Source organism: Diplotaxodon limnothrissa, linkage group LG19, assembly GCF_057381915.1.
Source record: "Diplotaxodon limnothrissa isolate DT_005_m linkage group LG19, D_limnothrissa_male_GT1.1, whole genome shotgun sequence".
Lineage (NCBI taxonomy): Eukaryota > Metazoa > Chordata > Actinopteri > Cichliformes > Cichlidae > Diplotaxodon > Diplotaxodon limnothrissa.
In genome coordinates, this window is record NC_140614.1 from 26713532 (window position 1) to 26730594 (window position 17063).

The following is a 17063-nucleotide window of genomic DNA, read 5'->3' on the forward strand; positions in this document are numbered from 1 at the left end:
TTTCGTGCCTGTTCTATGAGGCAGGCTTCACTAAGACAGCAAGATAAGATGACAGTGTTTTTTTGTTTCCGCGCAAAAGTTCAGTTGCAGGTACAACACCAGTGCGTCACCAGGCCAGGATTTGATCAGCTACTTTAGTTTGATTAGATGTCTGCTGCTGCTCTTTTGGAAATGTAAGTTTACACACAGCAACTCCTGCCCCCTCCAAAACCTTGGACCCACAACCTAACAGTCGATGTAATGGGAAGTGTCAGCGTGTTGTTTGTTACATCAGATCACATGTGACATAGTCCACGGCACTTACCTCAGGTTCAAACCCCCCAAAACAACCCCCCGCCATTTTCCGTGTCACTTTCACACTCCCTCTATAGCCTCTATGTCCCCAGAGTGTGTATCAGAAATAATACTGCCACTGAAAAACGGCAGCTTATCATGTCTGTGCACACTCCCGGGCTTCATATGGAGTCGCATGTACATGTATTCACACACCTCACACCAAATGGCGTCCAGGTATTATGTATTTAAAGTGGCAACCTGCTGTTTTCTGTTCCTCCTGGTCTCCTGTGGCTGTCAGGGGCCTCTGATACCGCTGTTTAATGAGCAGAGGCTGGCCTGCTTCTGTTGTTGTCTGTCTGCCGTTGCAGCGCTGACCAGAGGAGACACGCAGGTCTGAGTCCCAGGGCTAATTGCTGCTGCTGGGCTGATAGTCTTTCTGTGCTCCACTCTCATTGACTCCCCAGACTCCGGAGGGATTCCCTCAGGCACCCAAAGACAAACAAACCTGGGCGGACAATCAATAGCGGATGGAAGAGTTAGCGCTCAGCACTTTGTCTGATTAAGATTCCCCAGGAATGTATGTGTTTATGTGAAACAGTGCGAGCTTGCAGGAGTGTTTGCTGATTGTCCTCACTCTGCCGGTGCTAACTGGAATCTTCAGTCAGTCCCTAAGTGCTTGTTTATGTGCTTTTGATTATGAGCATCAGAGTTCACAACAGCAGCAAATTAATGCTTCAGGTAATTATTCACGCAACATCGCAGGTTCACAACGTAGTCGTGTGAGAGCAGATCATGTGCTAACAGTGAAAAGTAAAACTGCGTGTGCCACTTTCTGTTAGCCCCAGGTATTACTTTGACTTTTTCCTCTCCTGTGTGTCATTTTTTTGTTTCTGCAAGTAAGAATTCATTTTAAAAAGTCGCATATTACGTTAAAGCATAATTTAAAGCTAGGGGGGAAAGATATCACATAGGTTTTCACATTTTGGTGTAGAGTTCACATCTTTTTACATTTAAACTAATTGCATTTTGTGGGTATTTTTTTCTATAGGCTGTAGTTTTGTATTATTCTTTTCCATTTACTCAAATTAGGGTGTTTTTCCTCCCTTTTTATGTTATTTAATTCCATAATAATAATTCAATTTATCTCATTTACAGCTGAATGAAATATTCTACTTTATGTCTAGCATTGTTTCTAATGTAGCAGTATTTAAATAATACATTGGGAAATTCACTGCCTGCTATGTCCAGTGTTAATAGTTAAGGATTTTAAAGTTGCTTCTACAAGGCCAAGTGTACTGGTTAAAAAGGGGTTTTGTGATAGTGTTTTATTGTGTCTGCTGTTTGTGTTATTTCTGTAGCCTCATCCAGAAAAGCTGCTTATGGCATGACGTGTCCCTGTGTACCACTGACTGCCACTGGCTAGTGAGCAGCACGGTGATGTAGTGTCATCTCGCCTCTCCTCACCCTCTCATCCCCTGTCCACCCCTGCTCTCTGGGCTCGTGTTTGCTTTTGTTCTTGTCTCCAGTCAGCCTGACTCACGGTGATCATCTTGACCAAACGCGGGGAAAGGTCAAGGTTGCAAATTGCCTCAAAGCAATCAGCCTTGTCTCTCTCTGCGCTAACAGCGCAAACTCTCCATCTCTGTCGCCATCTTTGCCCTGTCTCCATCTTTAGTCTGTCCTCCTCCATCTCTGTGTTTACCCGGGGTGGGGGGGCAGTTAGCTGTGCGACAGGGAGGTTTGGCAGCTTGAGCGAGGTAAAGGCGGTCAGCCCTGCTTTGAAGTCTCGGCTCTGACCGGCAGTGGGGCGAGGGACTTAAAAGCACACAGTGTCACTGCCTGGGTGACATTTCAGCACAGAGCAGCGTGGCCCAGTAGGGTGCGCCTGTACACACCAATCATCAACAACATTAAAGCCACTGACAGATAAAGTGAATAACACAGAGCACATTGTCACAAGAATTCATGTGAACATGCACGTGGTCACTTAAAAATTATTTCAGTACTTTGGAGTTTTAGGAAGGTGACTTTATTGTAATTCTTATAGCCTTTTTTGCCTGTGCACTAAAGCATATATTGATACACACTTGGTACCTCGGTGCACATGCTGTATGAGCCACGGCTAGATGTAAGATTTGCGTGCATTTCGTAACTCAAGGACAGCTTCCTTTGGATCACCTGTGCATTCGAGTTCATTGTGCCTGAGTGGCTCTAGCCCAATAGCTTCTTACACATGAAAGACTTCACTTTCACGTGTCACGCAATAGACACAAACACAGCTGAACAACATCAAAGTCTGCCAGCAGCCTGTAGCCGGACAAATGTCTTCATCTACCACCTGATTGTTTCTGCACGTCTCTCTGTCTGTCCTGTAAATGGTGTAAACAGGTGTTAACATGTCAGCCCCCACAGGACGCCACATGCTGTGGTGTCATGATCTTCTGAACAGCTGTCCCCTAGCAGTGTGTGCGTGTGTGTGAGAGTGTGTAAGTGAGTGTATGTGTTCACTGTGAGGGTTATAAATGAGGGCAAGAGGAGATTTAGCCCTAGTTTTGTGCAGAGCCAAGGACAAACAAAGAGAAAGGGCAAAGAATGAGAGGGGGCCTCACGGCTGTAAGCAACACATTCACCAGCTCACCGAATCCTGAAACTTAATCAGGACCTCTTTCACATTTAACACACACTACTCTTTTTTTACGTTTAAGGGAGTAATCCAGAATATAACAATGCTGTGAGAAAGTATTTGGCCCCTTCCCGATTGCTTTTTTTTCCCATATTGATCGCATTTAGCCCTGACAAGGATAAGCGGTTTTGGTCACACTTGCATGTTTCAGATCATCAAACAATTTCAAAGATTAGACGAAGATAAGACAAATAAATAAAAATACGTGTTAAATTATGATTCGTTTATCAAGTGAAAAAAATGTAAATCTTCCTGATCTTATGTGAAAACAATTTCACTAGCCACAAGCAGGCCTGACTACTGTGAGACCTGTTGAACTGCTTAAATATAACCTGACAAAGTGAAGAAGACTAAAAGATCTCAAGGAGAAGCATCTAACCACCATCTAATGAAAGAGCTGAGAAACAAAATCATTGGCATGATCAGTCTGGAAAGGGTTTCAAAGCCATTTCTAAGGCTTTGGGATTCCAGTGAATTATGGTGACAGCCATTGTCCCCAAATAGAGATAACTTGGACAGTGGTGAACCTTCCCAGGAGTGGCCAGCCTACCAAAATTATTCCAAGAGTGTATCAGCAACACATCCAGGAGGTGACAAAAGAACCCAGAACAACATCTAAAGACACGCAAGGCTCACTCGCCTCAATTAGGTCAGAGTTCACAATTCAGCAATAAGAAAGACACTAGGAATAAATGGCATCGTTGAGGTAGTTCCGTCGCAAGCAGGATGCAGCGTTTACAAATAAAATTCAACACTTGTCTCATCAGTCCAAAGAACATTGGTGTGATAGTGTGGGTCCACGACAACCTGCTATAACTGATGGATCCCTGAATTCTGCTCTGTACCAGAAAATCCTGAAGGACAATGTCCATCCATCAGTTTGTGCCCTGAAGTTCAGGCACACTTATGCAGCAGCACAATGATTAAAAACACATTAGCAAGTCCATCTCTGAATGGCTAAAAAACAAAACAAAATGAAGGTTTTGGAGTGGCTTATTTAAAGTTTTGACTTAAATTTGACTTAAATTTCAAAATCTGAGCTTTTACAATTATAACCTTCTGTTACACACCCAAAGCTTTAATGAGACAAGCTTAAGATTAAGTACTTTTATTAAGTTTAATAGTAAGATTAATAGGGAGCTAATGTTACCTGTGATATAAATGTGTGTTTCTGTCCTCAGGTGGACGTGGAGACACTGGACTACCACCACTACCTGCCACTGTTCTTTGATGGTTTAACTGAGACTGCTTTTCCGTATGAGCTCTTCGCCCGCCAGGGAATCCATGACATGCTGGACCGCGGAGGCCCCAAGATCCTGCCTGTCATCCCCCAGCTCATCATGCCCATCAGGAGTAAGTCTGGGAGGGTTCCCGCACTCACGGTTTACCAACCACACAAAACAGAGCTCCTCTCTCACGTGACCCAGTGTGTCATGTCATTTTACCTTCGCTTCACTCTCTCGTTTTCTCAGGGAAATGTATAGTCACCTGGAGACAAATCCAAGTCAGTTACAGTGTTAGTAGAAGCGAGGAGCCGGATTTAACGTGAAAATCACATCTTTAAAGCTAATTAGAAGGAGAGAGAAACCACAGATGAAGTTTTAAATATGTATAACTTGACGGTTTTAATGATTACTTTTCAGGGCTAAAGTCTGCTTTGCAATCACACAGAGTTATTATCATGGCAATTTTCTGTGATGTTAAAATATAGCAGCCTTTCAATTAGCTTTGTGTGAGAGATACACATATCGACGGGGCCGGGTTATGTTAAAAAGTATAAATGGTTATACTTTGTTCATTGGTTCAAAGGTACCCCACACTTCTTTTTTGGTTGCTTGTTTGTTCTGGTATATTTTTCATTTGAACTGTTATTCTGCCAGAGTACTCATATTAACCAGATGGCATTGAACGCCCCATTGGTGTGTTAGGAAAACTCTTTTGTACATATGTTCCTTGAAGGGGTTTTGGAGTGGTTCTTTTTCCACCGCAGCAAAGGGCTAGGAGTCGGAGAGGAGCTGCTGTATGTTTTTGTTATGATCGGATTGTGAAATAAAGCAGATACAGTGAGAAAGCAACTCCAGGAGTCATCCCTGCCTTAAAGCTGCAACATATCATGGCGAGCCAGCCAGGAGGAAGGTTTGAAGAACTTCCCGCACGAGAGTGAAGCAGAAGCCTGGTTAGCGCCATTAGCGGCTAACGTTAGCGCTACCGCACGGCTGAAGAAAAACCTTTCTTCAAGCACCGGACCTGAAATCTGACGGACTAAAGACAAGCTTGTGAGTACCCACAATGGAGATAGAAGCCCGACGAGATAAGATCACCGCCACACTCTGCCAGCTAAGTCGTGATCAGCTCATAGAAGTGGGTTATAAGGTGAAAGGCTTTGCTACACCGCTAAATGAGCCTACAAAAGACACTTCCAGACGCCAACTGATGAAAGTTATAGAACATAAACTGGACGAGGTGGAAAACAGTTATACACCAGACGATGCTGTACAGTTTGTGAAAGAACTTTTATCGTTTTTGGGCGAATATAAAGCTAAAGACAATACGGCCGAGAGTGATTTTTCCCGCCCTTCAGACGCAAGAGACAAGTATGACGAGCTGCAGGAAGAAATTAGAGCGATAGGGCAGAAACTCAAGATGGCGGACGCTGCCCCGAACCTGCTGTCTTCTAAAGTACCAGAGGTGACAATTCGCAGGGAGTTTCGCATCTGTGGCCAAATAGGTGAGGGAGGGCAGCGCGATCGGCTGTCCTATACCAACCTGCTGCATCAGATGGAAAATGGACTCCGCAAAGGCCACAGTGAGTCAGAAGTTATTGAAGCAGTGATAAGAGCCATCAATCCAGGTCTCAAACTGCGTGATATGCTTGAAATAAAGACTGATTTGACACTCACACAGTTAAAGACAATATTAAAAGGACATTACCGAGAAGATGACACATCTGATTTGTACCAAAAACTGATAAATATTTCCCAAGATCCAAAAGAGTCAGCTCAAGACTTTTTATTCAGAGCCATTGAGCTTAAAGATCGCCTCCTGTACGCATCCAAGGACAAAGAAGCAGAACACTACAGTCGGGACCTGGTAAAAAGGAAGTTTTTGAGATCAGTGGGTACTGGGCTGCAAAATGACAACATAAAGTTCCAGATTAAAGCCCTTCTTGACAACCCAGATGTGACTGATGAAATGCTGATTGAGAAACTAAATGAAGCTGCCAATCTCGAGACAGAAAGACTGAACAAGTTAAAGAGGAACAATACAAAACCACCAAGAATCAATGAGCTACATACTAGGGATGAACCACGCAGCAGCTCACAGATCCCCGCCACCAAGGAAGACAAGAAAAATCATCCTCCACCCGAAATGCACGACCTGGTGAAAGAGCTGAGGAACGAGGTTGCAGAGGTGAGGCAGATGGTTCTTGCTTCCCTGAACGCTGGCAAGTCGCAGACTACAAAGAGGACATCAGATGCTGCCGCGGGTACCTGGAGGAAGAAAGGCTGCAGGACCTGCCAGAGCAACGGAGAGGGAGACAACTGCACCCACTGCTTTAAGTGTGGCCAGCCTGGCCACATCTCCAGAGGATGCCGAGCTCCACTTCAGCTGCAGGGAAACGCCAGAGGGCCACTGCCACGGGACCAGCAGTGACCCCACCGCCACATCAGGAGTCCCGCCGCTGTGGTTGCTGCCACCAGAGAGAGTCGGTCAGCACCCCACTCCAGAGGTGTGCAGGCTGCTCATCTGTCAGTTACTGTTCTAAAGCCTGTCAGGGACAACACTGGCACCATCACAAACATGTATGTAAAGCGGTGAGGCTAGTTGAACAACATTTGAGGGAAAGAGAGAAAAAGGGGTGGTTGTCATACATGGGATATTCTGACCTTCTATCAGATAAGCAAGGACAAAAATTAGTGAAGCTGATTGGTAGACGAAAAATGGTGAGATGCACCTTTGACAATGTACCAGTCACCGCATTGTGGGACACGGGTGCACAGGCTACCGTAATAAATGAGAACTGGAGAGTCGAGCACTTACCTCACACCACTATCAGGGGGATAGATGAACTCTTAGGTTCAGAACCATTAAATGGGCTCGCAGCTAATCAGACAGAGATACCATTTATGGGGTGGGTCCCTGTAGAGTTTAGACTGACGGGGGTGGAGACGACCAGCTCGAGTCTCCTAGTGCCCGTATTGGTCTCTAGTGACCCAAATGTAGCTCAGGATCCCATTATTGGATACAATGTTATAGAAGAAATCATCAACGAGCAACTTAAACAACAGGGTGTTAAAAACAGTGACTGTGCTGCAAATATTGTGAGTAGTGCTTTTGGTATTGACGTCGGATCTGCTAAGACTTTTATCCAGTTGATAGAGACACATCGAACAGCTGCGGAAGAGATCCAAGTCAAGACAGGGCGGAGTAAAGTTGTTTTAGGCCCTAGTGAAGCTACTACCATTCGCTGTCGCACACGCATACAGGCTGACGAGGACACTGTAATGTTATTTTGTCCTGTTCTGAACCCCAGCCTGCCTGAGGGGCTTCATTTGCAGGAAGTATTGTTTAAAGTAAAAAGGGGCAACTCAGCCATGGTCCCAGTATCTGTCACAAATACCACATGCCATAATATTACTGTAGATCCGCGTGTGGTCCTGGGGCACATTGAGGGCGTAAAAGCAATATACCCAGCTGCCCTAAAACCTGTAGAAACTCCAACAACTAAAACAGCAGACGATGCAGGTGTCGAAGTCCCATTAGCCCCCACAGGTGAGACAAGTGGTGTTTGGGATCCCCCTGTAGTTCTAGACCATCTAACGAGTGGCCAACAGTCGGCGGTGAGGATGATGCTTAGGGAGGAATGCAAAGCTTTTGCAAAAGACGAAAATGATGTAGGCTGCATTCCTAGCCTTCGGATGCACATCACCCTCAACGACCAAACACCAGTTCAAAAGACTTACAACAGTGTGCCTAAACCTCTGCATCAGGAAGTAAAAGCTTACCTGCAAGACTTGATCAATAGGGGGTGGGTTACAAAATCCAAGTCGCCTTATTCGTCACCGATAGTCTGTGTTAGGAAAAAGTCCGGTGACCTCAGACTTTGTGTGGATTATCGAGAACTTAATCGCAAATCGGTGCCTGACAGACATCCTATTCCCAGGATACAGGACATGTTGGACAGCCTCACTGGTAGCTCCTGGTTTACAGTACTAGACCAGGGAAAGGCTTATCATCAAGGATTCCTAGACGAAGACAGTCAGCCACTCACTGCATTCATCACCCCCTGGGGTTTATACCAGTGGGTTAGAATCCCATTTGGACTCAGCTCCGCCCCAGCAGAGTTCCAGAGGAGCATGGAGGAGTGTCTTTGGGGTCTGCGTGATGATATCTGTCTACCGTACCTTGATGACAATTTGGTCCACAGTAAATCTTTTGAGGACCATGTTGAGCATGTAAGAGCCGTGCTACAAAGGTATCAGAGACATGGGGTCAAACTTACTGCTAAGAAATGTGAACTGTTCAAGCCTAAGGTCAGGTTTTTGGGTAGAGTGGTGTCAAAAGATGGCCATAGTATGGATCCAGCAGAAGTCGCCTCCGTGATGTCACTTAAAGAGAAACACCCTAGTACAGTGGGGGAAGTGAGACAGATTTTGGGCTTCCTATCTTATTATAGAGCCTATATACAGGACTTTTCACGTATCGCCAAACCTTTGTATGAACTGCTAGCAGCCCAAACAAATGCTAAAAGTAGCCCACAGGACTTAAAAACACAGAACAAGAGAAGGAAGGAGAAAAACAAACAGGCTAAAGGACAGTTGCCTTCATCAGCCCCTGTGAAATGGACAGAGTCACACCATCAGGTTTTGTCTTACTTAGTCAATAAACTGGCCAGTCCTCCGATCCTAGGCTACCCTGATCTAGACCAACCATTTGTGCTTCATACTGATGCTTCTCAAGCAGGGTTAGGAGCAGTGCTCTACCAGCGCAGTAATGGCAAGTTAAGAGTCATAGCTTATGGATCTAGAACGTTAACGCCGCCAGAAAAAAATTACCATATGCATGCTGGCAAACTGGAGTTTTTAGCTCTCAAATGGGCTGTCTGTGAGCGCTTCAGAGATTATTTGCTGCATGCGCCATCGTTTGTGGTTTATACAGATAATAATCCACTCACCTATGTGTTAACGACAGCAAAGTTGAATGCATCAGGTCAGCGTTGGGTGGCTGAGCTCGCAGATTTCAACTTTACGATAAAATACAGGCCAGGAAAAACAAATGCAGATGCAGATTTTTTATCCAGGATGCCCCTCGATTTTGAGGACTATATGAACTGCTGTACACAGACGGTTAGCCAGGACGTGGTTGTAGCCTCACAGCAGGGCATATTAGTGCAGCAAACAGAAGCTCTAATGTTTAACGCTGTCTCCTTCCACACCCTTCAGCATCAAACACAAGCAGAGGAACTGCTGGACATGATTCAGCCAATACCGAGAGAGGAAATCTGTGCAGCACAGCGGCAAGACCCCGTGATAGGTAAAATGTACGAGTCTGTAGTGCAAAACAAAAGGCCCACCACACAGGAAATTAAGACTGAGAGCACTGAGTTTAAAGCATTGGCTAGAGAGTGGAGCAAACTGAAAATCAGAGAGGATGGAACTATGTTCAGAGAGACTCGACACAAAAAACAACTAGTTCTCCCCTCAGTTTACCACCCACTAGTGCTCAAAGAACTACACCAACAGATGGGCCACTTGGGATCAGAAAGGACCCTAAATTTAATTAGGGATCGTTTCTTCTGGCCTAAGATGCAAAGAGACATTGAACACTTTGTCAGTAATGTTTGTGAGTGTCTCAAACAGAGGAAGCCAAACAGACAGGCACGGGCACCTATGTTGAGCATAGAGACCACTCATCCATTTCAGTTGGTTTCAGTTGACTTTTTGCACCTGGAGCAATGCAAGGGGGGGTGTGAATACATACTTGTAGTTATGGACCACTACACCCGCTTCGCTCAGGCCTACGCAACTACAAATAAGACAGCTAAGACTGTAGCAGAAAAACTATTCAATGATTATTGTCTCAGGTTTGGTTTTCCAGAAAAACTACACCACGATTTGGGGCGAGAGTTTGAGAATAGACTATTGCACCATTTAAAAGAACTGGCTGGTGTTAAAGGGTCACACACTACTCCTTATCACCCACAAGGAAATGGGCAGACCGAAAGATTCAACAGGACCTTGCTCTCGATGTTAAGAACACTAACAGAGGAACAGAAAAGAGACTGGAAAAGCCACCTCCATAAAGTTGTACATGCCTACAATTGTACTGTTAATGAGGCCACTGGCTACCCTCCTTTTCTCCTAATGTTTGGTAGGTCACCACGGTTACCAGTTGACCTTCTCTTTGGCATTGAGCAGGAGGACAGTTCAGGCTCCTACCAGGACTATGTGGACAGATGGAGAAGGAGAATGGCTGAAGCTTACACTGTCGCCTCCAAAAATGCAGCTAAGTCAGCTGACCGAGGTAAAAGGCAGTACAACAAAAGTGTGCATGGTCCACCACTTCAAATAGGGAGTCGTGTCCTTGTTAGAAATGTTGTGGAGAGGGGTGGGCCAGGTAAAATCCGCTCCTATTGGGAAGACAACATCTACATCATTAAAAGACAAAAGGGAGAGGACAGTCCTGTGTTTGAGTTAGAGCCAGAGAATGGTAAAGGCAGGACAAGGATTTTGCACAGGAATATGTTGTTGCCTTGCGATTTTCTTCCGCTCCCAGCAGATAAGGAGGCAACTGTAACTAGTACTAAAACAAGGAAAAGACATTATAACAAACGGAAACAAACATGCATGACTCCGACACAAGTGGGGAGTGAGGAGGAGGAGGACACAGATGAGTTTTCTGATGCGGTTTTCACCTGGCCTTATCCTGAGCCTCAGTGTTCACCTACATTGGACCCCACAGCGGCAGAGTTTATGCCACTAAGGGACGGGGGTGAGCCAGATGAGCTTCCTCACATGTCAGGAGATGGCCAGGGGGACCCCAGCCAAGCTGATGAGGAGAAAATGGACAATAGGGAACCAGAGGATGTGGCTATTGTGGGGGCAGGGGAGGTGGACAGCAGCTCTGATGTCGAAGAGGCTTTGGAAACAGACCAGCCAAGTCCATACCCAAAGAGAGAAAGGAGGAGACCACAGACTTTGACCTATAGTAAACTTGGACAACCAAGTCTTGAAGAAAGAATAGTGGCCACCAAATGTGTGAATATTCAAGGTTACTGGCGACCTTGGTAAAAGGGGAAGATATAATGTTTACACTTGGTACCACTATTTCAGATTGTAACAAATGTACCTATGTTGATTGAAATATTGTGACACATGGATTGCAGGCCGAACATGTGTATGAGTAAAGGGAAGATGCTTAGTGTTCAGATGAGATGTGGACAAAGTTAATGCCTTTACAGGAGAGTACAAATAGCATGGTAATTTGATAGATTGAATTGTGGACAAAAAAAAAAAAAAAAGCTGAACTGATTATATCAGGAGTATACACAACTACAGTGCACGGTAGTTTGGGTAACTTAAAAAAAAAAAAAAGGGTGTAATGTAACCTGGTACATAGTCCATGCCATTCTATTGTTCTCTATGGATTGTCGATTATAAGGTACATTTATGTCGGGACGACATTTCTCGAGTGGGGGAGAGTGTGAGAGATACACATATCGACGGGGCCGGGTTATGTTAAAAAGTATAAATGGTTATACTTTGTTCATTGGTTCAAAGGTACCCCACACTTCTTTTTTGGTTGCTTGTTTGTTCTGGTATATTTTTCATTTGAACTGTTATTCTGCCAGAGTACTCATATTAACCAGATGGCATTGAACGCCCCATTGGTGTGTTAGGAAAACTCTTTTGTACATATGTTCCTTGAAGGGGTTTTGGAGTGGTTCTTTTTCCACCGCAGCAAAGGGCTAGGAGTCGGAGAGGAGCTGCTGTATGTTTTTGTTATGATCGGATTGTGAAATAAAGCAGATACAGTGAGAAAGCAACTCCAGGAGTCATCCCTGCCTTAAAGCTGCAACATTTGGCAGCAAAATGTCCTCATCATCTTCATCATCATTTACATTACTTTTCCAAACCTTTGTATATGTAAATATTATTATTATTTTAACACTGATAGACAGCAGAGTAATCATCTCAGACTTGAACTGCAGCCTTAATAAATATTTTTGCATGTCATTATTTCATTATTCACTATTTGGTGGCAGCCTCATTAGCTTATGATCTCTGACACTAAAAGGCATTCCTTTTACTGAACCCATGAACTGGCTAGGAAATTGTTCACTGAGGTTTCAGGAGGAGAGAGTCATTGTACTGCAAGGCCTCTGCTTCTACGTAAGCAGAGGTCTTTTTGCAATCACAGCCAATGTTGGCTTCACTATACGGGCATGGAGGCTATATCTGCCGTTACGCTGTGGGAAGCAGGCAGGAAAGGACCCAAAATGCAGGACTCTCGGAGACGGAACTGAACTCAAAACACAGCTTTATTGCTGGAATTACAGATTACAAAACTAAAACTGTAACAAGTAACAAGTAAAGTAAGGAATTACTATTGCAAAAAAGGTAATTCGATTACTGTTACTTTCCCTTTAGCACGCTGCGTTACTGCGTTACTAAAACTGATCTTTTTGCAAGAGTGTCTCATGACAATGACGTAAGCGACTGCGACGTTTGTGGCAACAGCTGTGTGCAGATCAAAAATGGATAATATAATGAGTGCGGGAGAGTTTAATTCTGTAAAAAGTGACAAAAACATTACCGTCTGCTGTTCACTGCGTGGGAAGAAAACCTTTTACAGCGAAAAAAAACCCTAAACTTCCAAGCAAGCACCGAGTGCACTGCCACTGGAATGTGAAATTCACAGAGAAACTGCCGTATCCTTCCACTGATCTCTGCGACACACCTGCACCAGGGCAAACCTCCGCCTGCCCCACTCCTGCTATACAGGTGAAAATAGAGCAACAGGACCGCTGGGTCATTGATTTTATTTATTTTCTGCTGTGTTTTACTTGCATCTATTTGAAAGAGTGAGTGTAAACACAAAAAACTATTTTATTTTATGTGCTGGAATGTGCAGAAAATAGGTTTAAATATTAAACAAATTTCTTCCAGTCAGAGAATGTTGCATATAATTTAATGTATGCTTGATGCATAAAGTTAAAATATTAAAACTAATGAAACAAGTTTTAAAAAGAGACTTTTTCATTTGGTTGCATTTTATATGATGGATTATGCAGAAAAAGTAGAATTGGGCTGAAAGATCTCTTGCTTTATTACCTATTTAGGGTGTAAATCCTGTTTTAAAAAGTAACTAAGTCACTAATTAGTTTTGAAAATAAGTAATCAGTAAAGTAACAGGATTACTTTTTTTCGGGAAGTAATCAGTAATCAGTTACTGATTACTTTTTTCAAGTAACTTGACCAACACTGCTGATGAGAAACTGAACATTTTGCACACAAGACAAGTGACTATCAGAATAAAACAGGAAGTGACAAGAGCACTGAGACTTGGACAAGGACATTTGAGCTTTACACTACAGGGGATAAAAAGACATGGAAGCAAGCAATAGCCAAACTAGAACACAAGAATCACATGACAGACATGACCTAAAGACAGAGAGTGAGAGAGCAAGGGACAAGAAAGAGAGAGAGACAGACATCACAGGGCGCTACAACAACACAGGAAACTAGACACAAGAGGACGGGGAACACAGAGAGGAATGATAACAGAAAACCTAAAGCCTAGATAACAAACTAAGGCTACAAACGGAGATCACAACTATAATAATGAAATACTAGGAACAGAATATTAAATAAACCTGAATCAAAAGTCAAAACACAAAAGCTGGGTCATAGACTGGGACCATGAAAATGAATTTCCAACCGTGAATATCTAACTTTCACATTTGAAAATCACTCAAATAAAGGGCCTGGTAACGTTATAGTTAGGAGTAAGGGGCAAGAGTTAGAGGGTTAAGGAATCTGACCTTAATGAAAATGGATTTCTCACTTTGGTTTTATAGATAATATATATTTATTATATTTACATACATATCTTTTTTAGACTTTTCTCAGACTTTGCTTTGGAGATTCGATGCAACAAAAATAGAACAACATGCTTTACCAGGAAAAGAATCACCTGTCTTGCAGTCTGCTGCTACAGCCGCTTCTAATATTATACAACCAGTCCTGATGTGGCGTCCTAATTTGGTTTCGCTGTCATACAGTTCCTATTATTGCATTAACCCTCAGGGTGAAGCGTCCTTGTTTTTTTTTCTGTTTTTCTATTTTTCATTTGCCGGAAGACGCTGGCTCTAAAAGTATGCCTGATAATCTGCAATGAATGTGATGACATGCTACATTTAACTCTGTCATCATGCTGTGCCTCCTTACCTTTCCAGGCTGACACGTTTACACGCGTGCGCACAGTCTCTCTCACACACACACACACACACATACACACACATTTTTAAGGAGGGCCGAAAGGTTGTGCCTGAGGGCGAAGTGGTGTACGACTTCAAAAATAGACTTCGGAATTCATAGGGATGCGAACAGGAAAGGTTTCATGTGCAGCAAGAACAAGGAAGAACAAGGAAAGAAGAAGTTGGAGGAATGCAAAGTGTGGCTTTGTTGAAAGAATTTCAGCACATGCACAGGCACAAAGTCTCAAACACACACACACACACACACACACACACAGAAACTCTTTTGTTTGGCGCCACTGCCAAGTGGAGTGTCAGTTTCAAAGTCGGAGCCTTTAAGTGGCGCCCAGTGAGCCTGCGGTAGTGTTCATGTCATGGGCAGTTGGCTGGGGGTGTGTACGTGTGTGTGCTTCTTGTTTATGTGTGGGTGTTGGATGTCTGTGGAGGCAGAGGGGCATGACGGCCAACACCAGGCAGGGCTGTTGGAGACACAGAGACACGGTGACAGACTGACCCTGGCAGAAAGTCGCACTGAGCACAAGCTGCTCGGTCTTAACTGTTTCACATCATACAGTGTAACAACTCCGAAGTGTCGTGTGTGCGTACGCTTTACTGCTTTATAACAACCCAGATTCCCAAAAGTTGGGATGCTCTGTGGAATGTAAATAAAAGCAGAATGCAGTGATTTGCAAATTTCATAAAACAATATTTTATCAAATGATTATGTGAAAATCTACCATTTTAAGAAAAAGAGACAGGCATATGTTTTTCGATGTGTAGCATCGCCTTCTCATTTAACAACAATAAATGAACTCAGGAGACCAGTTGGTGGACTTTTAGGAGAGCAGTGTTGTCCCAAATTTGGTCTGATGTAAGATTCTAGCTGGTCCGCTGACCTTGATCTCTGTTGACATAGTTTTCTTTTTATAATGTGACAAACATTTCACTTGTGGGAAGGTCTGGACTATAGGCTGGCCAGTTCAGCAACTTGTACTCTTCTACTACAAAGCCATGCTGTTATGATTAATGTGGTTTAGCATTGTCTTGCTGAAATATGCTAGCTCATTCCTGAAAAAGCCACCTGGGTGTGAGCATGTTACTGCTTTAAAATCTGTATTTACAGCTCAGGATTGACGGTGGCTTTCAGATGTACAGGCTTGTTTTTCCATCTGAGATGCAGCTTTTGTGGCTTCTTCTTTGCATGATAGAACTTCAACTTACATTTTTGGGTGGCACAGAAAACTGTGATTTCAGGCAGTGATTTCCATGTTTCTAATGCAGTGCCACCTAAGGGCCTAAAGATCACAGGCATCTGGTGTTGAATGTGAAGCTCGCCCTTTGTGCACAGAGTTTTCTCCAGATTCTCTGAATCTTTTGATTGATTTTTTTTTTTTCTCTTGTTCAAATCCACCTTCTCGTGTTGAAGCTGGTGAAGATGGCCCTTCCTTTCCTATGCTGTGAGATTGAGGGTTACTCCAACCAAAACCTGCAGCTGGTGGAGAATTGGTTCATGAGATGCCACTACACTAAGCAGAGCAAGGACTACCAGCTGCAATTCAACCCCGCTCAGCTGGAGTTTGTTGATAAATGAGATAACCAGTCAGTGCTTCAAAGTTTTTTGTCAATAAGTATTTATATTAATAATTAATTTAAGCACTGGTTTGCCTTCTTTTGCTTGCACAAGTGTGTTTGCAACCTCCTCTACCACCACAGATAGATTGTAAGTCTCTATACAGGCACGTGAAAGCAAAATGTCTATTTGGCCCTCTGTAATGAAGCACTCACTTTACACACAACTAATCATTATACACAGTGGTACTTGGCTACTCAGTAACCCAGACAGCATTTTATAAGTTCAAACCGCTCAGCAGTTTTGGCCATTTGCCTTCTGGAGGCCAGACCAAAGGTGATGGTTATGCCCCTAATGAAAACACACACTTCGCCCTGATAATGGAATTCTAAATGGCTTGCTCCTTATTAACTTTTTCGTTTATTAAAAATCAGTCCCGTTTTGCCATCCACAAGGCAAAACCGCCAGTCCGTGTCTCTGTTGCAGATTAATTACTTTTCTATGGCGTTGGAAAGAAGGAGGGATGGCAGAAAGAGGAAGAAAGTAAAAAGCCATCCACAGTTTAAAATGGCAAGATATATATTTTTCTCCTCTGACGTTAATACATCTTCAATGTGGCTGGCAGACTCTTATCTGCAGAGCGACTGAGCCACATCAGGCCCTGGTGAATTTTGATGATGACTGCAGGTTACCCAATGAGAATACACAATGAGGAAGGCTCTGGCTGACATTATACTCTGAGGCCCCGGTCCTCAGTGACTTAAAGACTGAACTCTTTCCTACTGTACACCATGCTCCCTTTTGCTTGCTTTAGAAAGAAAACCTTACTGTGGGAAAAGAGGCGAGAGCATTTAATATATTTTTGTGGCGTTGACGCATTTCAGAAGGCTTTTTTTTTCCCGGTGTGTGTTTGAAATGACAAATGGTTTGCTATGAAACATCAATTTGTGTAAGTAAAGTCGTAAAAAATGGTTTTGTTCAGCCAAACAGATCCAAGGTGACTCAGGAGACAAGGCAGAATGTTTTTGAAACGCCGTTGTTTTGGGCTTTCTCTG

The 17063-nt window shown here is 43.6% G+C and overlaps 1 protein-coding gene across 2 annotated transcripts in view; it reads left to right on the forward strand.

The window, feature by feature from the left end:
- pacrg (PARK2 co-regulated) overlaps positions 1 to 17063 on the forward strand; it is a 164582-nt gene that overhangs the window by 84453 nt on the left and 63066 nt on the right. For both annotated transcript variants that reach the window (XM_085343263.1, XM_085343264.1), the window contains exon 3: positions 4141 to 4312. In XM_085343263.1, coding sequence (XP_085199389.1) covers positions 4141 to 4312 — 172 coding nt within the window. The remainder of the gene's footprint in view (positions 1 to 4140; positions 4313 to 17063) is intronic.